Raw genomic sequence first — 27,255 nt, 5'->3', positions numbered from 1 at the left:
ACCCAATAAAATATTGAGCCCCCCATTGATAGGCCATCTTGGAATAAGGGCTCCCCCATGGATGCCATGGTGGTAGCAGCAGCCACTAAGAAGGAACTTCCCCAGGAGAGTTCCTCTGTCCACCCTCCTGACCAAGGGTCGTGGATGATGGACCGCCTAGGGAAGCGGGTGTACACTTCAGCTACCTTTTGGATCAGGGCGCTGAATTATTTGGCCCATGTCACTAGACTCCAACGTGATCTACTAAAGGAGCTGGAAGAGCCCCCCCCCTCCCCCCCAAGTCCATGTCACAGGAGGACAAGGCTTCATTCTCCGCAAGGACTGCCACTTCAAAAGTGGTATCTAACACATCCATGCGACTCCTCTCCCATGCTATGGACGGAGTGGCTAGGGCAGCTGGGTCTGGCATGTCCATGAGGCATAACTCCTGGCTGAGGATATGTCAGTTCTCCGAACCCTTCAAGGCGTTGTTTACCAATGCCCCTTATGGCGGCTCTACACTCTTCGGTAAGACCATCAAGGAGACATTAGTCCAGAGTGTGAAGGACGGGAAGACACTGTCTTCCGTTGGGATCCGCTTCTCTAACCCTCAAAGGTCCTTTTCTCGGAACCAGTGAGGGCAAAAGAAGATGTGGTTCTGGAAGTCACAGTATACTCGGGACTCTTCTTCCTCCAGAGGGAGGGGGACAGAATGGACGCTGGCCCAGAAGCAGAGGGGGTCTGGAATTTCGGGTCTCGAACTTTTCTCAGACAGACCCGGGCAGCAACCCTGAGGGGTTGCCCAACTGCACTACTCTGGAGGCAGTCTGGGGACGATTGTCCTTGCACCCAGCGGCATGGGAGTCCATAAGAACAGACCGATGTTGTGCTTCAAATCATATCCAGAGGATACTCTATCCCCTTGGTAGGTTTTCCCATATCTCCCAGACCCCTCCCGGATGAACCACCCACGCAAAGGGAGGCAGCAGCACTGGAAATTTCCAAGCTGCTAGTAAAACGAGCCATCAAAATCGTCCCCCCAGGTCAGTCCGGATCGGGCTTCTACACCAGGTTCTTTTTGGTGCCAAAGAAAATGGGGGACTTCAGGTCCATTCAGGACTTCTCTGCTTCTCTACCCTGAACCTGTCAGTTGCCAAAGAGAAGTTCCGGATGGTCACGTTACATTCCCTCAAGCCGTACCTGCAAGAGAGCGACTGGATGTGCTCGTTAGACCTCCAGGATGCTTACTAGCACATAAAAATGCACAGAAGCTGCAGGAGGTTCCTCCGCTTCCAGCCAGGAGTCCGTCATTACCAATTTCGAGCCCTACCCTTTGGTCTCACCACAGCCCCCAGGGTGTTTACCAAAGTGATGGCGGTCGTAGTGGCTCACCTGAGGCTTCAGGGGGTTTCAGGTGTATCCGTACCTGGATGATTAGCTGCTCACTACTACCACCAGGCGTCTACATTCCCAAACCAGGGATTATTTCCTGACACTTCCCCTGCGTTTGGGGATCACAGTCAACACATCCAAGTCTCTCCTGTATCCTGTACAGGTGATGGACTGTATTGGTGCCAGGATAGATGCTCTTCAGTGCAAAATATTTCTGACCTCGAAAAGAGCTCAAAACCTGAGGATGCATGTCTCCCTGATCTACCGTTCTCATCTTCCACCGGCGGAATAGGCATTGAGGCCCCTAGGCTCGATGGCGGCAACCATAACTCTTCTCCCATGTGTTCGGTTGCACATGAGGATTCTACAGTGGACTCTAGCGGTTCAATGGTCCCTGTTGGAACTGCCATTGACTTATCCTATTCATCTCCGTCGAGTGTGTCGGTCGTCCCTCATATGGTGGATTAGCCCTCCGGACATTTTGGAGGGGCAACCCTTTGTTCCAGCCCCGACCCAAACCACAGTGACTGGGGATGCCTCCCAGCTCGGGCGGGGGGGGGCATTTTTCGGGCAGGACAGTCCAAGGCCTGTGGTCCCCCATAGAGACCAGCTTGCATTTAAATGTCCTAGGGATTAGGGCAGTCCTTCTAGCGTTGCAGGCCCTTCATGCCTTTCTTCCTCTGGGGACGATTGTTATTCAGTCAGACAACATGTCAGTGGTCTGGTATATCAAGAAATAGGGAGGGACCAGATCTTACCCCCTTTGTCGCGAAGCCATGAGTGTGTGGGAATGGGCGATCTCCACCGGTCGCTTTCTCATCGCAACGCACATTCTGGAACGGTCCAACAATCAAGCAGACAGGCTAAGTCGGACCATTCTGATGCCTTACAAGTGGTCTCTGAATCTGTCAGTAGCAGAAGAGATCTTCAGCGAGTGGGGTCAACCTTGCTGTGATCTCTTCGCATTTCCTTCCAACACGAAATGCAGCAAGTTTTTTGCTCTGAACCCCCTGCCAGGGAAGTCCCCCAGAGACGCTCTAATTCATGCTTGGCCTCCTGGTCTTCTGTATGTACCCACCTGAACCTCTCATTCCAAGGTTTCTGCAGAAAGCTCGTCGACTGGGGAGCAAAGTGATCCTCATTGCCCCATTCTGGCCTCCCTAGGTATGGTTTCCTCATTGCCCCATTCTGGCCTCGCTAGGTATGGTTTCCCTTCCTTTGGTCTCACCTTCTGGCTCCACCTTGGATCCCAGATCCCATTCAGGATTTAATTTCACACACTTCGGGGGTGCCTCATCCGAGTCTGGACAGCTTGAAGCTCACAACTTGGCTGCTCCAGTTCCCGTGATTGTTAGGACTCCCAGACTATCCTCCTCAGTCAGATCTGTTCTGGTAGCTGCTCATAAGTCTTCGACCAGGAAGGTTTATCACAGCAAGTGGAAATATTTTTCTTTTTGGGCCTCTCAAAGGAGTTTAGACCTTTTCATGGCTCCTATTTCTGCCATTCTTGATTTTCTAGGTGATATTTTCCAGCACAGAGCTAGTTCTTTTACTGTCAAAGTTCAGTTAGCTGCCATTTCTCATTTTCATGTGGGCGAGAATTCTGCCTCCTTAGCCTCTTCCAGACTGTGTAAAGCCTTTATCAAAGGCACTTTTTTGTTATGCCCCCCCCGGTCAAAGATCCTGTTCCCCCCGTGGGACCTTACTATAGTTCTTCAAGCTTTGGTCACTCTGCCTTTCGAGCCTGCCTTAACTGCAGATCTGAAATTTTTATCTTGGAAAACAGCTTTTCTGGTGGCTTTTTCTCTGCAAGAAAGGTTTCAGAATTACAGGCCTTGTCCATCAAAATTCTGTACATGATTTTTCACAAAGACAGAATTTCCCTTCGAACCAATCCATCCTTTCTTCCTAAGGTGGCATCACCAGTTAATATCAATCAGACTATCAAGTTTGCCTGCGTTTTTTTCCTAATTTTATGAACAAGATGGAATACAAACTCCACATGTTGGATGTTCATAGACAGTTACGATTCTATTTACACAGGACAAAAATTTTTGGTAAATCTTATCAATTGTTAGGTTTCCCCAAAAAAGGTTTATAGAAGGAAACAGTCTCCAAGGTCACTATAGCTAGATGGATTTCTTCATGCATCCTGCAGGTCTATAAGGACAGAGGCATGTCTCCTCCAGGTCAGGTAAAAACTCATTCCACTAGGTCCATGGCTACGTCTGTGGCCTTTTGGTCTAGTGTCTTTGGATTACATTTGTTCTGCAGCTACTTGGTCCTCATCTCATACATTTATTTCTCATTGCAAATTGGATTTGACTTCCAGAAGGAGAGCATCTTTTGGTTCCGTGGTGCTCCAGAATATCCTTCCATGATGGCCTCCCAGGAGTTTAGTAGCTGGGGACTCTTTCAAACAGGTTGAAGACCAAATGAAGTAATAAATCCAAAGGTAGACCCTGGAAGGCATAACAATAAAGCTCAAGACAGTCCAAATTCAACATGTTTAATAGCAACCAATGCAAAACATTAACATTCCAAATTACGTTTTCTTTTACAGTACTTCATCAGATGTGGGCTAAACGATCAGATGTGTGTATTTATATAGATCCTAAGAACCTATCACAAAGCTTTTCACTAAAACTGTTTGTTTAAAAACCAACCTTAAAAAACTTTATCATATAACTACACTTTCTTTACTAAGAACGTACATCAATAAATCAGCTTCCATATAGCAATAAAAATCCAGCTAAAATAACACGTCTTTTGATCAGTTTCTGTTTATACATATTCTTGGGTTAAAAAATAAATAAAAATGTTATAATAATGAAGACTGAAATGTCCATTGTTTCATTAGAGAGATTTTCCCTTTATCACTTTTGCCATCTCCTGGCCATACATACAAATGCATTTCTACATCACATAACATTTAGCTTGCTAAAAAAGGGAACTTTTAAAATCCAGGTAATGTTTAAAACAATCAAGTATAAAATGTTCATTTGCAATTTAAAATAAACATAAATTAAGTTTAAAATTCCAAATCACACTTTTAACCACAGTTTCAAAATGTCACAATACTAAAAATGCATCTTACAGCTTTGCTGCTCTAAGCTTGAGAAGGGGGGGCTATGAAAATGTGATCATTTAACCCTGGACATTTATTAGCCTGCAGGGTGACTTTCCACCATAGCTCCCTATATTCGATTTTTTCCTCCCGCAAGCCACCCCTTCCATCTAGCTTCACCCTTTCTAAACCAAAGAATAAACAATATGCATCTTTTTTGTCATGTACTGTACTGTACTTCATCAGTACCCAGAATGGGTTTGAATTTCATTACCCTTCCTTCAATGACCTTTTTTTCAACTTGCTCAACCAACCAATCTGGGTACGTCCTTGCCTTGAACAGTTGATTTAAAATTTTAGTTTCCTTTGCTTAATCTTCATTGTTGGATGCCATTCTGGAAGACCTAATATATCGTCTCTTAACTATATTCCTTTTTTATAGTGTATGGGATGAGCACTGTCATAGTCTAAGTAAGAGTTTGAATAAGTACTTTTTCTGTACACTTTAGAGTTGAACTTATTATCCCATTATAGATCTCCACATCCAAATATTGGACTTTTTCCTGACTCACATTGTGTACATTTCAAGAAATTGGTACTATTTAAAAAAATCAATAAAAGCCGGTATTTCTTCCTTTGGCCCTACCCAAAAAATACAAATATTATCAAAGAATCTTTTGTAAAAAAAAAAAAAAAAAAATCCACTTTTGGTTATATTTTGACTTTAATACCTGCCTCTCTTCACATTTTGCCAAAACTAAATTTGTGTATGTCGGTGCACATGCTGCGCCCATAGCTACACCCTTTGTTTGAAAGTATTCCCCCTTAAAATAAATAAAATTGTACTTCAAAATTAAATTCATTAATTGCAAAATGATTGTACATTCATTGTGTGTCAGACTGTTGCTTTCAAAGATTATTTCTTCTAACAACATTAATCCTTCATCATGTGGAATACTTGAAAATAAATCTACAACATCTACAGTAAGGAAACTCATGCCTTCTTTATATAAATCCTGTTTTATAGATCTAAGGAAGTCCCAAGAGTCCCTTAAAATATTTCTTCTCCGTAGCCATAGAGCTTTTAGTTTGGAATCAATATATTTAGCTACAGGTAGTGTTTTGGACCCTTCAGCTGCTACAGTAGGTCTTAAAGGTGGATTCATCGCATTTTTATGAGTTTTGGGTATCCCCAAATATTGTTGGTATTCTTGGTTTATCCACCTTTAAGTACCTGTAGGTTTTTCTGATCAATCAGTAGTCCCCTCCAGTACCATATCTATTCTTCGATAAGCTATAATCTGAAGTTGTTAATCTTCTTCCTATTCTCACTGATGGGTTTGGTTCTGAGCCCTCAAAACCGAGTCTGTCTTATACCAAGCTTGCGTGCACCAAAATCTCTCGAGCTAAGCTGCCACCCACAATGCCCTTCACTCAGTTACCTCAGATCTCGTTTGCTCCACAGCCATATAGCAGCATTTCACCGAGCTCTCCAGCTAAGTGTTATATTTTTCAAATTTTTATCAGTATTTGTGAGTTCTTTGCTGTCAGTTTATCTATTCTCTAATTACTCACTCAGCTATACCCACAGGTATTTCTTTTTCATACCATTGTTGGTATTGACCCTTTTATCCTTGTGGTATTCCCAATACCATTGTTGGTATTTTCCTCTCTAACTTTCTTCTACTTTAGCATGTCTGCTTCTTCTGTTATGTCGGAAAAGAAAGGGACTACGGGGGTTTAAACACTGCTCTTCTTGCAGTCCTAGGACTCTGAGAGTGCAAGGCCCAGGAAACCCCTGTTCAGGGTATTTCCCTTTCTGAGTCGTCTTCGGATGCTCCCACTGAAGAACCCTCAGAAACTAGCATTTAAGAGGAAACGCATGGACTCCCCAGAGTAGTCCCTCATGGAAGATGCGGACCACGATGATGGTGAAGGGTCCCCACAGTCACCCCCTGACTGTCTCATTTGGAGACATCCTGGAAATCTTGAAGCAGAGGAGTGACTGGAAGACCTCCAATCCTTCCTTGGAGGAATCTGTATTCCTGCAGGCCTTCCGCTCTTGGCGCTCTACTTCTTGGGTGACACCCCCCCTGTCGAGTTGGTCAAGCTCATTGTGCAGCGGGCATGGAAGAATCCCGACACTGTTGAGACCATCCCCAGATCATCAGAGAAGATGCTCTCCCCTCCAGAGGATCCACTCCATTGGTCTAGAGGTTTGCCAGTAGAGGCTATGGTGGTAGCAGTGGCCATGAAAAAGAACCTTGCGGAGGAAAGTCCTGCTGTCCACCTGCCCAACAGGGAGTCCCGGGTGGTGGACAGGTTAGGGAGAAGCGAGTTGTTGTGTCAGCAACCTTTGCTGTCAGGTCTCTGAACTTTTTGTCACATTTTACTAGGCTCCAGAGAGATCTCATCACCGAGCTCTCTGGAACCCTCGCGGGTCAAGTTTCGGATGGGGCACGTGATAAAGTTGCTTCCCAACTTGCCAGCCTCGAGTCAGTCTCCAGTTCATCCATGAGGTTGCTGTCCCATGCAACCGAAGGAGCAGCTAGAGCTGCGGGTGCAGGCATAGTTATGAGACGCCACGCCTGGATGCACTTTGTGACCTCGCGGACTCCTTCAAGTCTTCCTTTTTAAACGCCTCTATTGAACCATCAGCTTTGTTTGGTGCTAAGGTCAAGTATACGTTAGCCAGGTGCGAGCAGGATGAGAAGACCTTGTCTGCTGTGGGTCTGTGTTTTTCCAAACCTCAACACTCCTTCTCCAGGAACCAGTGGAATGGAAATAAGTGGCACAAAAAGTCTCAAGGTCCTTTCCATGAGGCACGTGGTGAGAACTCCCTTAGAGGCAGAGGGGGTTCCAATAATGGAAGATGCCCCTTTAGGGGCAGAGGGGGTCCCTGAAATCAGGACTCCAGAGATTCTTTCTTGGGAAGACCGTATCAGCGCTCCTGAAGTGCTGCCCGATTGCTTTTCTCTGGAAGCAGTCGGGGCGCGTTTCTCTCTGCACCAAACTGCCTGGCGCTCTCTCACAAACGATCAGTGGGTGCAGCGAATAATTTCCAGAGGCTATCACATTCCCCTAATCTCTTATCCAAGGCCTCCGAAATCCCTTCCCGATGTTCCATCCAGTCAAAGGGAGGAGGCAGCTTCTGAAATACGAAAGCTATGTCAAAAACGGGTCATCCAACCTATTCCCCCCAGACCAGTGCGGATCAGGGTTTTACTCAACATTCTTTAGTGCTAAAGAAGACCGGGGGACTGGAGGCCGATTTTGGATCTCAGCCAGCTAAACAAATCAGTGGTTCAGACCAAGTTCCGCATGGTCACCTTTCAGTCCATCCTCCCCTTTCTACGGGAGGGTGCGTGGATGTGCTAGTTAGACTTCCGGGATGTGTATTACCACATCAAAATGGACAAGCGCTCCAGAGGTCTCCTTCCCTTCCGGCTGGGAGCCAATCACTACCAATTCAGAGCCCTGTCATTCGGTCTCTCGACGGCCCCCAGTGTGTTCATGAAATGCCTAGCAGTGGTCGCAACTCATCTGAGACTATAGGGATTCCAGGTGTTTCCGTATTTAGATGACTGGCTCCTCTGCTCACCACCACCAAACGCCTTCTGATCAGGGCCATCTGCTACACTCTAGTGCAGGGGTCTGCAACCTGTGGCTCTGGAGCCGCATGCGGCTCTTCCACCCCTCTACAGTGGCTCCCTGTAGCTTTGAAAAATACTGGCCACTCTGCAGCACAACACACATACACTGAGAGCAATTGAGTGATGGATTGTAAATATTGCTCTTATAAACTTGCTAGAATAACATGGATGTTCTTTGTGTTTCACTGTTGCAGTCATTACATTTGGGTTATCTGCTTGCAGGTAGCCCTCAGTCGGCCTGATTAACAAAGTCTTGGGTCCTGCGTCGGTTGCTGTCCCTTCTTCCATGACATCAGGTCGTCAGGGGTATAAAACATGCAGCCGACGCCATTACGTCAGTCTTTCTTGCCGTGTGGTGCCCGAAGCAGAAACAGTTCGCAAGTGCTGGTCGGCCGACTCCTGAAATTTTCGTTTTCGGGTTCCAGAACTGAAGTCTTCAACTAAAGCTAAGTACCCCGTTGGGGAAACTTTTTCTTGCTCCTTACCGATGTCAGTAAAAGTTAATTGCATTACTTGTGGAAAGCAAATATCTGGTAAAGATTTTAATTCGTACTGTATTCCTTGCGTAGGCCTTGACCACGACGTACCTTGCTGTCGGTTTTGTGCTTTATTTAATCAGCACACTATCCGTCGGTATATTTTCGCCTCTAAATATTTTGGTTCTCGGTTTAATTATCCAGAAATGTCGTCGGTTAGCCATCCGACTACCGGGATTCTGAAAAAACGCAAAGGTAAAGACAGAGACAGGCTGCCGAGGTCCAAAACTGCCGACGATGCTTCTCCTAAGCTAGTCGCCAGTTCGCCGGTACTCAGTGAGGTGCTTTCACAGCCCCTGATACTCGCTACTTCTGATTTGCAGGCCTCTACTGAGACCCATTCGGAGTCCGGTATGCCGCGAGATGCTTTAACTGTGGGAACCCGTGGATGTCTCTACCTTGGATGGGTCTGGAGCCGCTGTGCAAGCACCGGCTTCTGAGGGTGTATTCAGGCCTATGGACTTGCATATTAAACAGACGCCTCCTTCTTTACTTAGGCCTATATCTCGATCCATGCCTAAAAAAACGACGCCCAGGCCACATGCTCAGGCCTCTATGCCTAAAAAACAAATGAGAATGGCTGAAGATCTAATAACTCTAATCAGGGGTAGCCAACCCCCCCCCCCCCCTTCTAAGAGGCCTAGGACTGAAGTTGATTATGAATCTCCTGATCAGGATTCTGTTTTTTCTGATTCTTCTGATGATCTGGATTTGCCCTTATCCTACTTATGAAGATTCTGATGCAGAGGACTCCATTCCCTCTGCTTCCCCTCCTGAGGATTTTTCTTTTGGGGGAAACCTTATGTACTCTAAGGGAGCATTTCCACTGGGAAAGCCAGGATTTTTCTGATTCAAAAAAGAGGCTTAGGGATTTCCTTCTCCTACCTCAGCATAGGCCTTTGGCTATACCTCCTTTACTAGACATTGTTGATGCTTTTTTGGAATCTAGTTTGGCCCCTGATTCCCTGCCTCCTGCTCCCAGAAAACCTGACAGATACTACAGGGTCTCTGAGTCCCACAAGTTCCTTTTTAAAAATCCTATTGTAGATCCAGAGACCATTTCACAGGGGCCCAAGGGCATTAAGGCTTTTACTGCTAAAATCCTACCCCTTCTGATAGAGACTCCAGGGTGCTGGATAGATGGGGTAAGAAGGTTTACACTTCTGCAACCTTGGTCATTAGGGCTTTAAACTGCCAGTTTCATATGCTAACGTATCAGCAACATGTTATTGGACTGCTTAAACAGAAAATTATGTTGATTCCTGACTGTGTGGAAAGTAAAGAATTACAGGATTTAATGCATTCTGCTGAACAAGTTGGAAAACACACTTTGCAATGTGGTTTTGATTCATTAGAGGCCTCTTGCAGGGCTGCTGTTACTAGGTCTGTGCTCAGAAGGCATGCTTGGCTTAAGGAACAATCTTTGCCTGATCATGTTAAAGCTAAATTGTTGGATGCTCCTTTTAATCAGGACCGCCTGTTTGGCAACAAGGCTGAAGAAGTTCTTAAAAAGATGGAAGATAAAGCTAAATCTATGCAAACTGTTAAAGGTTTCTTACAAGTGCAACCTCCAAGATTTAGTAGGCACTGGCCTACTAAGAATTGGTCCTTTCCAGTCCCTTCCAGGTCCTTTCAAGCCAAACCCAGACACAGCAAAACCCCCAGGTTTCAGTCCCAGGGAACTCTCAGAACTAAGCAGTGGAGGGCCTCCACTTCCAAATCTGGAAATAACAAGACACCCCTCTATGGTAAACAGAGTCTCAATGACTTCCTTTTACAATTCCCAAGCACTTATCTTTTGACCACCCCTTTGGGGGGGGTTGCTCTTCATGCAAAGAACTGGGAACTCATAACCCAGGACAAATGGGTTTTAAATATAGTGTCCCAGGGATACAGATTTCACTTCCACACGTTGCCAACACCAAACGGGTGGCCGGACCTGCCCCCAAATCCGTGGGCAGAGGCTCAAAAACAAGTACTTTCCCTCTTAAGCATGGGGGCTATTCATCTGGTACCAGAAGAGAAAAAGGGACAAGGTTTCTACTCCAGGCTTTTTCTGGTACCCATAAAAGACAAATCATTGCGTCCAATCCTGGACCTGTCTACTCTAAACACCTTTCTGGAGATTCCAAAATTCAAGATGCTGACTCTTCACCAATTACTTCCTATGATAGGCAAAGGTTTCCTGGTTGGCAACACTAGATTTAAAAGAAGCATACCTGCAGAAGATACCTACACTTCAAAGCAGGCTACTCGCATTATCAGTTCTCTGCACTGCCCTTTGGCTTGTCTACTGTGCCCAGGCTATTCACAAAGTGTCTGGCTCCAGTTATTGCATTTTGCAGGCAAAGAAATATTCAGATATATCCATACCTGGACGATTGTCTAATTCAGGCAGAAAACCAGGGCATACTTTTAAATCATCTGGCATTTGTAAAAAGGGTTCTAACTTGTTTGGGGTACACCATAAACGAAAAGAAATCACAACTGGTACCCTGTCAACAAATTACATTCCTGCGTCCAAGCTTGAATACAACTGCCCAGATGGCTTTCCTCATGCCAGAAAAGCAAATTCATTTGATAACCTACTTCAAACAAGTGGCCACAAAATCCCTGCTATCTGCAAGACAAATACTGCAAGCCTTGGGGTTCTTGGCCTTTTGCATTCTGCTAATTCCATATGCAAAACTGCATATGAGGAAACTACAGTGGTATCTAAAAAGTCTATGGAGTCAACATTATCCCAGCCTGGAAATAATTATTCCTATCATACCTTGCCTACACCTGGAGTTTCTCTGGTGAGCAGAGGCCTTCCACCAAAACAAGGGACTACTGTTCACATTACCCCCTGCCACCCAAACCCTAACTACAGATGCATCAGACTATGCATGGGGGGCTCACCTGGCAGGGAAGTGCATTCAGGGCAAATGGAACCCAAATCAAATGCACCTACATATCAATCAAAAAGAAATGTTAGCTGTACAGAATGCTCTGGCAGCCTTCAAGGACTACATTCTTCCAGGACAACTAATGGTAGACGGACAACACCACGGTTATGTGGTACATAAACAAGCAGGGGGTGGGGTACACATTCCTACCCCCGCTGCAGACTAGCCATGGCTGTGTGGAACACAGCCTTGAGCTACCAAGTGCACCTACAAGCTCAATTCCTGCCAGGAAAATTGAATACACTGGCAGACGGACTAAGCAGAAACCTCATGGACCCACACGAGTGGAAACTGGAGCCAAGGATTTTCAAAATGTTGACAAGCGAATGGGGGAGCCCAGACATAGATCTATTTGTCTCCCCCCAGAACTACCAGTTGGACAAGTTTTGCACAAGGACTCCCCACAAACACGCCTGGAAAGTGGATGCTCTGTCCTTCAGCTGGAAAAACCTATCAGTTGGCGGCCTCCCCCCCGCTGCCTCTGCTCTCCAAAGTTCTACTAAAAGTCAAACGGGACAAACCAAGGATTTTGATTGCTCCAGACTGGCTGCGTCAACACTGGTACCCCCTACTGCGCAGTGTGTTGCAGTTATCTCCATGGCACCTGCCTCAGACCCCTTCCCTGCTGTCTCAGCAGGAGAACAAAATTCTGCACCCTCAGCTCCCAACATTGAACCTTGCAGCCTGGCTAATCACTTAAATTCACCCTTATCCCTCAGCAAACCTGTGGTGGATGTCATCTTGGAGGCAAGGAGACCTAGTACTAGAAAGTCTTATGCTGACAAATAGAAAAGATTCTGTACCTGGAACCAATCTCAAGGGATGAGCACAGCAGCGCCCAATTTACCTCAGATTTTGCAATGCTTAACTGAGATGCTTCATTAAGCGCCTGTCTTTTTCCTCCATTAAAATCCACGCCTTAGCTATTTCAGTTCATTATAACACAGAACCTCCCTCATCCTGTGCTCAAGCAGTATCTCAGAGGAGCAAAAAACTTAAGACCACCTAGGAGAGCTCCAACCCCTGCCCTGGGACCTTTTCTTTGTTCTGGAGAAACTCACTCTGCCTGCTTTCGAGCCAGCTGCTACTACAGACTTAAAATTTCTTTCTTGGAAAACAGCCTTCCTTTTAGCAATCACTTCAGCTAGAAGGATATCAGGCCCTTATGGCAGCGGAGCCTTTCATCATCTTTCATGCAGACATGGTATCACTCAGGACCCCATCCATCATGTCCAAGGTGGCTCTTAATCAGTCCATTCATTTGACAGCCTTCTTTCCCAATCCACAGAACAAAGGGGAACGGATTCTGCATTCCTTGGATGTGCACAGACAGCTTAGATTCTACTTGGAGAGGACTAAACCTCGAAGAAAATCTGAACAACTGCTGGTAGCATTTGCTGCAGGGGCTGAGGGGAAGGCTATTTTAAAATAAACCATCTCTAAATGGATAAGCCATTGCATTAATTTCTCCTATAAGCACCATGGAAAACCTAACCCCCAGGGGATCAGATCTCCCTCCACCAGGTCTGCATCTACTTCTGCAGCCTTTCTCAGAGGTGTTCCTACTAGGGACATCCTAGAAGCTGCTTACCCGGAGCTCTGTACATACTTTCACCAAGCATGATCATTTACCAATTTTCTCTAAATCCAGAGCTGGCTTTGCCACTGCTGTCTTGCAGGGCCTTGTAGCTGGCCCTAATGCTATATAAACTCCTCCCCAACCATAGCTTCAGGAGTCTACCCAAATGTAATGACTGCAACAGTGGAACACGAAGAACATAGTACAGTTGTGTACACTTACCATAAATGTAGATGTTCGAGTGTATTCACTGTTGCAATCCTGGTTACCCTCCCTCCAGCCCCCTAACTTTTTCTGGCTATACCTCTACTTTCCTTTACTATGCTTAAAAGCCTTTTTGGTATATTTGTTTTTTGATGGAGGTATACCTTTGTGTTTTAATGTTTATTTGCTCCGCGTTAGGGGGCACCTGACATCTGGGGCAAGAAAAACTGATGTAATGGCATCGGCTGCATGTTTTATACCCCTGACTACCTGACGTCATGGAAGAAGGGACAGCAACTGATGCAGGACCCAAGACTTTGTTAATCAAGCTGACTGAGAGCAACCTGCCAGCAGATTACCCAAATGTAATGACTGCAATAGTGAATACACTCGAACATCTACATTTATGTTAAGTGTACACAACTGTACTTTGACTTCAACAGTGACCACATTCAAACATCTACAGTTATGATAAGCTGCCTTGTATAACTGTACTGAGTATCTCACCATGATTTTTTGTTTGCTATTGTAGAAGTAAAAGGCTGCTCATAGTTAGTCTATGTGACATACGTAGTAAAGGTTGGTCCCGAATTGCTATAATTTTCTTTGTGTATTGTGATAAAAAATGTCAAAGATTCAATATTTTGATAACATTATGCATTTCCTCATACCATTTAATGATATACAGAATAATGTTATTTGATGTTTATGGAAAGTGGTATATGCTGTCACTGTTCTTAAAACCAGCTGCAGATGAAAAAATATTTTGCATTTCCTTTGCTGAAGCAGTTCTGTTACACATTTGTACTGCTGGCCTAATAAAATCATTTTATGGGCAACCACACTGTTTAAAAAGTTCACTGGGTATTGACAAAGGACTTCTATATTTTTTTTATTTGGAAGTGGTTCCTGCACTCTGAAAGTTTCTATGGTACATAGCTTGCATTTTGTACCTTTTGTATTCATTAACAGTAATTGGTTTATTGACACCAACAGTTTTTATCTTGTAAAACAAGAAAAAGTTAAGTTGGAGAATGAGGTGTCATGAGTGATCTGAAAGACTGTTTTTAAATGATTGCCTCTGATCAATAAACTTCATTACAAAGTTCTGCTTATTCTTTTATTTATTTGACTTATGTTTTTCTTTATTTTAGTACACATTTGGAGATGATCACTTCCATGCCTTATTATATCCTTTGAAAAAAGAACTAAGGGAAACAACACATACGTACTGTGGGAAATTGTATAAAATATTTTTGAAACAGCTGAAAAAGAGCATAGAAGGAATACCCCCCAATCAAACACAGAGAAGGTGACCAGTAATTTGAATGCCATTTATGAGACTTCTGCTTTTTAGTTCCAAAGAACACACGCTAGAAGACTGAAGATTCTGTGAAGAAAATGTCATCTTATTTTCTGATTTGACTAGAATACTGGAGATTCTGAGAAGGCCACGCTTTGTGATTTGAATGTGCGATAAGTAAAAAGCATGCATCATTTTGTGGAACAAACTGCTGTTTTTATTTTTATGAGAAGAATTCATCATAACAGAATTCTAAAAATGACTGCTTTGACATTAAAAAATATTTTGTACCTCTGAAACTTGGAAGAAGAAAAACTGTGAATTTTACTCTAGTCTTGAAGGTCAACACTATACTCTCTCCATGTACGAGGGATAAATAAAAAGTTTACAATGACAAATTTTCTGTTACAGAAATCTAGAGAAACAGACAATCTTTGTTCCTTTTCAGCCTTGTACTACCAGGACTTGGAACTTCTGGCTTACTGGAAGAGTTTCTGCATTTGTGAAAAAGGTTTTTTTTTTTTATGCCAGGTTAACTGGAAATTACTTTTTTCTGCAGTACGTAACAGTCCTAAACTTATCACATGGATTCCCACAGGACCCTTACATGTATTTTTTTACTAGTATTTCTGTAAGCTAATGAGGTCTTAGTTGAAAGTGTTGAGTGCTGATTAATCAGGGTTCTAATTTTCCAAAACTGGAATGTGCGTAATGAGGTAGAAAACAATTTTTTCAGTTGTGAAATTCTGGTATGTGTTATATTTGACAATCATATTTTATGGTCTTAAATTTTAAATTATTTTATTCAAGTTTCACATTTTTTGTAATTTTTATTCGGAGTGATATAATATGGTTATCTATATTTTTATGGGAGTATTAATGCCTGAATCATGTATTGAACTCTAAAATGGAAATGATTTCATACTAAATATTTGGGACTCCATGCACTTGTCTTCTTTCACAGCAGAAAGTTTTTAATTCTAGTACCACTGTTTTGAATAGCATAATTGGCATGGCCAGTGAAATCAGACCTCTCACATTAAAAAAAAAAAAAAAAAAAAAACACTGAACAGCTATTGTGAGGAAGCCTTACATTTTCATCCTTCTAGGATCACTATACTGGCAAGTACATAACGTTATGGCTGTTTCCCCACAAATATATTTACCTTTCTTATTCTTTTTGCTATCCAGGGCAACTATGCACTAAAGACTATGCAGACTGCAGGAGGTAGTCTTTTCACATTTACCAATTTCATTTCTTTTTTTTTGTGTTTGTGTCTTCATTTTGTTTCTGGTGATGTTTTTCTCCTGAGAAGCTGCTTTAAGTACATATTTTCATTTGAGAGTTTCAGTGAGAGTAATTTGGTGCAATTTGAGTCCTACTTTGGTGCAGACTGTATGCATTTGCAAAAGTCTGTTGAAGTACATTTATTTATTTATTTTATTTAACATTTGTTGACCGGAAAAGTCCGACTGGGTTCCACAGATCCTGTTTTCAGCAGCTCCCAACACCATGATATGAAATCCAAAAAAAAAAAAACACTCCAGGCTGAAACAAGCAACTTTATCACATAAATCCAAAATGTAATGTGGCTTCTTTTTGTCCTAAACTATTCAGTGAACCCCCTCCTGTAAACATCACCTAGAACATGATCTATTAAAAAAAACAAAAACTTTTTACAATATGAACATTGTTGTGATTATTTGAGTAAAGCATTTAATTAATTAGATTTAATACCATACAAGTGGTTCACTGATCCATGTATATAGCTGTCTACTTGTACCTACATAGAACTGCAATATATGCTGTAAATGAATATCTACAGTTAAAATAACCTTTAATGCCTATAAATCTGTTATACTTGGTAAAAATAAATTGGAGCTTTCATTTATAAATCTACAATGTAGTGCAATCCTCACACTTGTGTTCCCAACAGCCTTGTCTGTAAGAGGTTTCAAACTTTAAAATGGTGTGCATCAAGGTTTAATTCACTAACTCCTGATTCCCTTATATAATATTCTAATTTTATACTTTTTCTTCCTCAGATTTATTATCATCAGTTGCTAATTTAGAAACTCAAATTAATTATCCTCTTGGTATATATTCCTTTTTATACACTGTATGAGCACTTTTAAAATGCAGATAATTATTAGACTGTTGAATTATATTAAGAAATGCAGAGTGTGAATAGCAAAACTTCAGAAGGCACATTTGGAAAGAGGTGACCATGTGAATTTGATAGAGAGGATTTCAGGATGGACATTTGGCAGAATATCAGGGGCAAAGGAAAAGGGAAGTAGTTATAGTAATTGCTGGAGGAGCTTCAGTAGTGATACAAGAGGAAAAAGAGGTGTAAGATTTGTGGTAGTAAGGAGCTACTGGCAAGGGAGGAGGATTACAGTGGTATGTATTTATAACAAAAACTGCTACTGTGGAGCTTAAAAATTTGGGAGAAATAGCTTCCAGCAGGGAATATGACTTGCAGGTGGGGACTGGAATTTGATTTGCAGCAATGAGGATATATCTGGGGATCTAGATAGAAAAATATAAAAAAGTTAGGTTTCATACAATGCAGATAATTTAGTGAATATAGCTTTCCTAAAAATAGAACTATTTAAGTAAACATTTAACACTATCAAGTTCTAAAGTTATGTCCAAGAAATTAACTAACCTTTCCACAACACCAACATTTAATTAAAAAAAATAGTACTATTATTAAGTTCATATAAAATGGTTACCTTTGTTCTAGAAACCCTTTCCATTACAAAGAAAAGGTAATCTGCAAATCTTTTATTAAAAAAAAAAAAAAAATCCCAACCAACTTCTTTAAAATACGCATTTCCCAACAGCCCATGATTATATTTGCATACGATTGTGCAGCTGTAGCACCCATAGCTACTCCTTTTTGCTGTTTGTAATATTTTCTGTTAAAAATATCAAAAAAAATATTCAATAAGATGTGTGAAGTAGGACACAGTGTATTAATATTAACAGTTGTGAGATTAGAAAACTTGGTCAAAGCAACCTGCAAAAATCTGTACCACCTTCTGTGGGCATACATGTGAAAAGAGAGCAAGTATCAACTTTAAACATAAATTCATTTCATTTATGTTAAATGCATGCAGTTTGTCCAAAGCATTTCAAGAATCTTTTACATAGGAGTCCATATTTTGTACTAACAGATTTAAAATAGTCAATGTACAATGAACTAAATTTTGTAACATTTCCCCCATGCAGTTACAGTAGATTTAAATGGTAGGTGTTTTGAATTACTGATTTTTAGGAATCCCAAAAACACTCCTAACATTGGCTTGTCAACACATAAAATGGTATAAACATCAAAATCAGTGTACTTTTGATATAATAAATCAATTAAAATAATGTTTATTTATGTATATCAGTTGAGGTTTATTGTGGGTTTATTTGTGGAAAAAAGATATGATATCTTGTCACTTCACATGGTAGAAGAAATTAAAATAAATAGAAAAGATAGACTTTTTTCCCTGAACTAAGATCAGATGTTTCATTTGGTAAAGAAAATATAACTAGCATTTCTAAAAATTGTCTTAAAAAGGGTTTCAATTCTAAATGTGATGTTGTCGGTCTCATCGTTATTCTCACTGGTGGGTCAGATCCGATCCATCGAATGCTTCTTGGCCATTGCATAAGCTCGAAGTCCTCAGCTAAGCTTGTGGGCACTTTTCCCTACCCATAATGCAACTCCCTCCTACCTCAGATCTCGATTGCCGTGCAGCAAAAGAGGTTCCAAAAAGTTAGCTCTGGGCTAAGTGTTTTCTAATTTTATTATCTTTCTTAACTTTTGTTGTTTGTTAGTCCTTTTCTACTGCTTTTCTGTTAGAGTAGTAGAGTGAGTGTTCCCTGCCTGGTTATCACCCATTTAAGTTAGAGGGTGCATAATTGTCATCCACTTTAGTTAGAGGATGTTATTCCCTTTTGTCTTTATCGCCAGTTTAAATTAGAGGACGATTTAAAAAAAAAGAAAGCTTATCTTAAAATATTCTGTCTTTCTCTCTGTCTCACCCCCTGGTGTGTGTGTGTGTGTGTGTGTGTGTGTGTGTGTGTGTGTGTGTGTGTGTGTGTGTGTGTGTGTGTGTGTGTGTGTGTCCCTGTATCTGCTGTTATTGTTTCCTTTACCATGTCCCCCAAAACAGGAAGAGAAACCTCTTGGATTTAAAAAGTGAGAAATGTGGGAAGATGCCCCTTAGCAATGCACGCACTTTGTGTGCATTGCTTGGGGTCTCCATCTTCAGAAAACGTGCTCCATATGTCACAGCTTCAATTAGAGTGATTATGGAGCGCAAGAACCAGCTTATTTTAAAGGCTTACTAAAAACCCCTTTTTCAGAGGCGATTTCTTGAGAATCCTCTTCAAAAAGTTCTGAGAAGTCCTTAAAATGCTCTTCTTCGGTTCCAAAATCTACCTGTGAGCCGAGTTAAAAAAAATTCTCGACTGTCTGCTCCAGCAGAACCATCAGAGCAGGCAGTTGTTACTGGATCCAAGACTTTTGTGGCACCATCTGAACCTTCGGTTCCGACGTCTTCAGCGTCTACAGAAATACGACACTGGAGCTATTCACCCTCCCTAGAACCAATAATGTCATGGCTCTATTCTCCACTGTTAGCCAAGTCCAGATCGGCTCTCCAACACAATCTACTCAGTCTACCAGGAGCTTGTCTGGTGAAGATGTGGGTAGGGTTGTGCAGAGGCTGCTAAAGAGTCCGGCCCTGGCTAAACTTTTGCTGGATCTGAGCCAAAAGGAATCGGGCCAGACACAGCCCTCCCCTCCGTGTACCTGTTCTCCACTGGGTCCGTCCCTTGGTTTTGGAGCCAGAAGACTCTGATCTCCAGATTGTGTCGGTGTTGGCCCCTTTTTCAGAGGCGATTTCTTGAGAATCCTCTTCAAAAAGTTCTGAGAAGTCCTTAAAATGCTCTTCTTCGGTTCCAAAATCTACCTGTGAGCCGAGTTAAAAAAAATTCTCGACTGTCTGCTCCAGCAGAACCATCAGAGCAGGCAGTTGTTACTGGATCCAAGACTTTTGTGGCACCATCTGAACCTTCGGTTCCGACGTCTTCAGCGTCTACAGAAATACGACACTGGAGCTATTCACCATCCCTAGAACCAATAATGTCATGGCTCTATTCTCCACTGTTAGCCAAGTCCAGATTGGATCTCCAACACAATCTACTCAGTCTACCAGGAGCTTGTCTGGTGAAGATGTGGGTAGGGTTGTGCAGAGGCTGCTAAAGAGTCCGGCCCTGGCTAAACTTTTGCTGGATCTGAGCCAAAAGGAATCGGGCCAGACACAGCCCTCCCCTCCGTGTACCTGTTCTCCACTGGGTCCGTCCCTTGGTTTTGGAGCCAGAAGACTCTGATCTCCAGATTGTGTCGGTGTTGGCTCCGGCACCCTCAGCTTCTTCATAGCCGATATCTGCCCCGAGTGTTTTCCTCCAGTCTGAGCAGGACATCTGTAGGAGCCAACACTCTCTGGTTGGATCCTCTGAGCCAGTTCGGATCTCTCTGGATCTGACTGTGCCTCTGGGGGCTTTGATGGTGAGTTTGGCTCCTACCTCAGCTTTGGAGCTTCTGTCCCCGGCACCACAGATGCCTTCAGCTCTGATGACCTCTTTCTTGGATCCGGGAGAGTTCTTAAAGTGGGGGTAGTCTGCTTTTGAGGTTATGAGGAGGGTTTTGACTCCATCCAAGTCCGGTACAACCTCCATCAGGTCTTCCTCCCCATTCTGGTCAGTTGTCTTTGTCATCTTACATAACCCTTCCACAGGATTGCAGAGATCCCAGGCCTCAGGATGTCCAGCAAAGGGACCCCCCCCCTCTTCTGAAAGCTCCCCAGAGTATCCCACTGAGAAGTTCCTCGGAAGAGGACCTGCAAAAGGAAGCATCTAGACTCCCCAGAGGAGTCTATCACATCATGCACTGAACTTGATGCAGAAGTGTTCCCACCTCCTGAAGATGTCTCCTTTGGAGACATCCTCAAAATCTTAAAACAGAAAGGTGATTAACAGTCCACACCTCCTTAGGCTGAGGAGTCAGTTTACCTGAAGGCTTTTGGGTCTCACCCTTCCACCTCTTGGGTGACCCCCACCTTCCGATGAGCTTATGGACTTAATCTCTCGGAAGGAGTGGGAGACCCCAGATTCCACTCCTAGATGGCCAAACAAATACATTACTGCCCCAAAAGATGAGGCTTTTTTAACTAAATATATAGCGGTTGATGCCATGGCTGCGACCACGAAAAAGGAGCGATCTGAGACCAGCTTCTCTGTCCATCCTCCTAATAAGGACTCCAGGCCATGGATAGATACAGGAAGTGTGTTTTTTTTTTTCATCAGCAACCTTTGCTTTTCGGTCTCTGAACTACCTTACCCACTTTACTAGGCTACAGAGGGACATGTTAAAGGAGCTTACAGACTCCCTCCAAGGAGCTGTAGCTTATGCAGTAGCAGATGAGGTTAATGCTCAGCTTGCCACCCTGAATTTGGCCAAAAACTCTTCCATGAGGCTCATATCTTATGCAGCAGATGGGACAGGTAGGGCTACGGGTTCAAGTTTTGCTTTTAGGAGGCAGGCCTGGATGCACCTTTGCGATTTGGCGGAACATTTCATCTTCCTTTAATGCTCTTTTTGATGTCTTTTCTCTTTGGGCCTAAAGTGAAAGAAACGCTCACCAGGTGTGAACAGGAAGGCAAAACCTAGTCTTCCTTTGGAGCTCATCTTTCCACACCTGCCAGACCCTTTCCTAAAGGTCAGAGAGGTAGTAGGAAGATGTGGTTCAGAAAATCCCAAAGGTCTTTCCATGACGCACAGGGTGAAGGTTCCCCAAGGGTCAGAGGGGGAACAATGGAAGACGCCGCTCTTGCAGCAGCGGAGGCCCGCACAATCAGAGCTCCAGAGAATCCTTCTTTGGGATGCCCTTTCGGTGCTACTGAGGGAGTGCCCGATTGCTTGCCTCTGGAGGCAGTCGTGTGTGTGTGTGTGTGTGTGTGTGGGGGGGGGGGGGTAATGGTCTCTGCACCGAGAAACCTGTCAAAATATAGCTGACAGATGGGTGCAGAATGTAATATCCAGGAGATATGTCATTCCCTTCTCCTTCCTCGTTCCTGTTAACAGATCCGTTCCAAACGTTTCACCCAGTCAAAAGGAACATGCAACCTTAATTCAAAAGTTGCTAAAGAAAGTGTCATCCAAGAAGTCTCCGCAGACCAGATAGGATCTGGAACTTACTCCAGATTCTTTTAGTTCCAAAGAAAACAGGGAACTGGAGACCCATTTTGGATCTCAGCAATCTGAGCAAATATGTCCAGAAATCCAAGTTCTGGATGGTGACACTGCAGTCAATACTTCACATCTGGAAAAAGACAAATGGATGCGTTCCATAGACCTTCAGGATCCGTACTACCATATTCTAATGGACAAGGCGATCCAGAAGGTTCTTATGCTTCCGGCTAGCAGCCAGTCACTTCCAGTTTTGAGCTCTGCCCTTTGGTCTCACTACAACCAGCAGAGTATTCACCAAGCGTATAGCTGTAGTGGCAGCTTACCTGAGGCGCAAAGGATTCTGTGTGTTCCCATATGTGGATGACTGCCTCATTACCGCCCCAACCAGGCATCTGCTGCTGCAAACCAGAGACTACACTCTACAACTCTGTTCCTGTCTAGGAATTGCCATAAATTACAAAAAATCGGCTCTAGAACAATGTCATTCCTTGATATTCATAGGAGCGCAGATAAAGACAATTGTGTCAGCGAAACTTTCTCAAGACAGAGGGTACACAACCTTTGATGTTATGTAAGGATACTGATCAGAAAGAAATGGGCTTCTGTCAAACTAGTTTTACAGATTCTAGGGAAAATGTCAGCTTCACTTGTTCTAATCTCGCTAGCTCTGTTTCATATGAGAATCCTCCAGTGGTTACTTTCAACACAGTGGTCATTTCTGGATCTTCCGATGATGCACAAGGTTGTAATAACCGGCTCATGCAAAAGCCACCTTCAGTGGTGGCTCAACTCTCCCATGGAGTCTCGGGCCTGTCCCTTTATTCACCCTCAGCACCAAGCCACTGTGACCACGGATGCTTCCCAGACGAGGGAGGGGCATTATCTGGGAAAGACCGTTCAAGGTACCTGGCAACAACATAAGGCACACTTGCATGTAAATATTATAGAGATGAAGGCGGTGCTCTTGACATTGCAAGCATTTTAGGATTCTCTCCATCTGGATATGATGGCAATCTAGTCTGACAAGGGTTCCTATTAGATGACCGAAGACGCATTCTATCGAATGCATCTTGGTCGAACTTAAACAACGGAAAGGCAAAATAGCGAAGCGGCTTTTAAGTGAATTCTTTCCCAGGGAAAGAATTCGCTTGACCGCTTCCGTTACTTTGCTGTTTTCGGCACTGTAGTGCGATCTTGGAGTTGGTATATTTAAGTAGGGGTTTTATGTATTCTTTCATTTTTTTTTTTTTTTGGAACGGTGATTTTTTTTTTTTTTGTCTGTTCTGAGCTTTCGAGATTGTAAGCTTTCGCTTACATGGGGTCAATTATTCATTGTTTGCTTTTTTAAGCATTCGATGATATAATATAGACTCTCTGACAACACAGATCTTACCCCCATATGTCATGAAGCCCTGAGGGTCTGGCAATGGACAGAGGCCTTCAACTGCTTTCTCATAGCAATGCACATCCCCGGGAAATACAATGGGATTGGCTTTGCTCAATTTGCCTGCATTCTATGACCGCACAAGTCGTCCCTCAGTCAGAAAGTTGCAGAAGAAATCTGAAAATGGGGCCAGCCTTGCTGCGATCTCTGAGTCGCCCGTTAATGCCAAATGTAACAACTGCTTTGACCTGATCCCGCCAATGAGGGAGTCACCAAGGGATGCACTTGTTCACAATTGGCACCCAGGGACTTCTTTATGCCTTTCCACCAATAACTCCTAAACCCTAAGATCCAACAGAAAACAAGTTTGTTGGATACCACAGTAATCCAAATTGCCCCCTATTAGTCCCGTCAGATATGGTTCCCCTTTCTTTGGCGTCATGTACGGGAAGGACCCTGGATTCTGGACCCAGCTCCAGATCTACTGATTCATCTGTCAGGAATGGTTTATCCCAGTCTAAACAGTCTAAAAAAACACGTTTTGCTATCTTCCCACAAAATGCTTACTTGAAAATTTGAGCAAAAACAAATGGGAAAGATTTGTGGCTTGGTCCAGTATTAATCAGATAGACCCATTCACAGCTCCATTAAATTCTATCTTAGAATTCTCAGCCAAGTTGTTCAATGAGGGAGCTGCTGCAGCTACTATTAGGGTTCAGTTAGCAGCGATCTCAAATGTTCACATATGAGAAAATAGTTCTGCAGTCATTTCAAACGGACTTTGTAAAGCATTCCTCAAAGGAACTACTTTGATTCGACCTCCATACAGAAACCCAGTTCTGCCTTGGGACTTGAATTTCGTGTTTTCGTGTTGCCAGATATTATCTCCCCTCCCTTTGAACTATGTGCTACATGCAAATTTAAATATTTCTTCTGGAAAATGCTCATTTTAGTAGCTATTACTTCAGCAAGGAGAGTTTCTGAGTTACAGGCCTTTTCCTCCAAGCCTCCATACATAATCTTTTCACAAGGATAGTCTCTCTCTACGCACTAACCCTTCCTTTTTACCTAAAGTAGTTTTGGAGAGTAACGTCAACCAGTCTGTTGACTTACCAGTGTTATTTACAAATTTTCAAAACAAAGGGGGTGTGCACTTTGCATATTCTAAATGTTTGCAGACAGTTACATTTCTATTTCCGCAGAACATCAGAATTTAGAAAGTCAGATCAACTTTTTGTTTCCTATTTGGAGATTAAGAAAGGCCATCTAGCCTCTAAGGTAACATTATCCAATTGGATTTCACAGTGTATATCTTTCATATACAATTCCAACAACAAGACTATCCCTAATCCTATCAATGCTCATTCCACCAGGTCAGTAGCCACTTCTGCAGCTTTCCAAGCCAGATTACCTTTGGACAGCATTCGTGCTGCAGTAACATGGGCTAAACCACATATTGCTTACAAGTTGGATTTGGCCTCTAGAAGTAAAGCATCCTTTGGTTCTATGGTTCTGAAGAATGTTCTCCCATGAGCCACCCAAGATTCAGGTAGCTAGGGATGCAGTCCCATCAGTGAGAATAAAGATGAGATTGACAACAACACATAAAGAATTTATGTACTTACCATAACGTTCCATGTGTGTTGTCCATCTCAGCCTTTATTCTCACAACCCACCCACCATACCCCCTACTTACTCTCCTGAGAGACCGAGTAGTTCTAATTGGATCTTTACAGGACTCTATAGCCTTAGAAATGTGGGTTTTAATATGATTATGCAATACATCCTAGTAATACTATTCTTGCCACTGCTCAATGGAAACGCGATTTGAGGTAGTAAGGGAGTTGCATTCTGGGTAGGGAAAAATGCTCACTAGCTTACCTGAGGACCTCAAGCTTATGCAATGGCTGAGATGGATCCCATGGATCAGATCCGACCCACTTTGAGAATAAAGGACGAGATGGACAACACACAACGTTGTGGTAAGTACATAACTTCTTTTTTAGGTCTTTGAATTTGGAATCTACACTTCAAGCGCATATTATAAAAAAATGGTTATAGGCATTAAACTTTTTATTTCTTTTCTTTGAGAGAGACACCATTTTAAAGTTTATAGGAACATAGTTCTTGAATTTTCTGACCTCTCACGGATAAGGGATATACAAGTTTGAGGAATGCACTTCTAGGTAGATTTATAAATAAAAGATCCAATTTATTTTTACCAAGTTATAATAGAATTGTAGGTGTTAAATGTTATTTTAACTGTAGATATATATTTATAGTATATAGTGCAGTTTGTTCATGTGAAGCTTTTCATGTAGGTATGACAAGTAGGCAGCTAGATACATGGATCTGTGTATGCTATTAAATCTAATAATGAACTAAATGCTTTATTCAAACATTCGCAACATTCATATTTTAAAACGTTTTTGTTTTTTTGTTGTAGATTATGTTTTAGGTGATGGATGAGGGAATCCATTGAATAGTTTAGAACAAAAAGAAGCCCAATAACGTTTTGGATTTGTTTGTGTGAGTAAACATTATTTGTTTCGGCCTGGAGTGTTTTTTCTTTTGGTTCTGTGAGTTCTACACTCCACTGGAGTTTCCCTTTGTTTCTGAGTTCAGTTTTTTGGTATGAAATCAGCCAAAATGGTTCCTAAGCAAGCACTGCTAATATTGGATGTCCTTTTCCTATGTTGCAGTATTCTTGTTGTGGGATTTTCTGCCTCAGGCAAACCTGTACGTTGGCTCCTATACAAAAGCTTCAGCTTGGCTGTTGCAGCTGAGTGGGACTTCACACGTAGGGCCATAAACAAGGTTCCTTAAATATGATGTCTGCATGCAAGACCTCAGAATTTTTCAGCTGCAGATGACCGACTCCTCATGTGTTTCCCTCCTTCAACGCAAACATCTAAAAAGCTAAGTACCCCGTTGGGGTTTTTCCTTCTATTATCTTGCTAAGCTTGGTTTGTTGTAGCTAGCCATAGCCGATGTCAGCAAAAAAAGGGTAAATGCCAATGCAGGTGCCAGATTCCCCATAAAGACTCATCTGACCGCTGCATTTTTTGCTTAGGTCGGGAGCACGGCCACAACTCTTGCTCCATTTGCCAATCATTTGTACCTAAGACCCTGCACAGCTGTCTGGCCGTTCTTAATCTTTATTTGGAGAACCAATGGCTTAAACGTTTAGCCCTTAGGATGGATCCCAACTCAGAGGCATTGACAGAAACTCCGTGTAAGAAGGCCAAGTTTCCTAGGCCCTCTTCTTCTGCCGCTCCGCTACCGGACGCCCCGCTGTCTTCCAATTCAGGAGTTGAGAGGAGCTCGGAAGAACCGTCGACTTCAGCGGTAACATTTGTGGAAACCATTTTGCAGCCGATGGCCGGCACGTCCCCGGAGCCAGCCCAGACCCCGACTACCGACATGGTCGAGGGAGAACCAGACTTAGCAGAACCCCAGATCGGGATCCCTCCTCTGGAAGCTACTTCTGTTATATCTGCATTGACTCCAGGCCTACGCCCAAGTCCACTCCAGCCAAAAGAAAACAGGCCAAACATTTGACCTTGATATTTGGCCTACCTGACTGGCAGTCCTTCACTTTCTCCTTGATGCAGGCCTTTATGCCCCTCAGGCCTTCAGCCTCATCTCCTTCTACTCTACCACTGCTAAGCCCTAGATTTCTTTTCTCCCCTTCCAGCCTCTCAGGGTAGGGAAGAAGAGCACGACACTGATTACTCCTCTTCTGAGGAATTCACCTCTTACACCTCACAAATCGCTTCCCCTCAGGAGTACTACGTCCCAGATGAGGAATCTATTAAGGGAGACTCTCCTCCAGAGGATATTGCATTTGGTGAAACTATCACCAAAATAAAAATATTTCAAATGGGACACCTCTCAAATGTTTGAAACCCAGGAAAGGTACTGTGAATTGTTGCAGGTAGAGAATCCCCCTCA

General features: G+C 43.1%; 1 protein-coding gene across 1 annotated transcript in view; it reads left to right on the top strand.

Moving 5' to 3' along the window:
• The window catches only part of GXYLT1 (glucoside xylosyltransferase 1), a 790,439-nt gene extending 774,835 nt beyond the window's left edge, over nt 1-15,604 (top strand). Inside the window, exon 13 of the mRNA XM_044087446.1 lies at nt 14,513-15,604. Coding sequence (XP_043943381.1) covers nt 14,513-14,674 — 162 coding nt within the window. The 3' untranslated portion in view covers nt 14,675-15,604. The remainder of the gene's footprint in view (nt 1-14,512) is intronic.
• The last annotated feature ends 11,651 nt before the right edge of the window (nt 15,605-27,255 follow it).

The sequence above is a fragment of the Protopterus annectens genome, chromosome 11.part0, assembly GCF_019279795.1.
Source record: "Protopterus annectens isolate FY-2018-M chromosome 11.part0, PAN1.0, whole genome shotgun sequence".
NCBI classification, from domain to species: domain Eukaryota; kingdom Metazoa; phylum Chordata; order Ceratodontiformes; family Protopteridae; genus Protopterus; species Protopterus annectens.
Note: the sequence above shows the minus strand (reverse complement) of the source record. Positions and strands in the feature narration are given on the sequence as shown.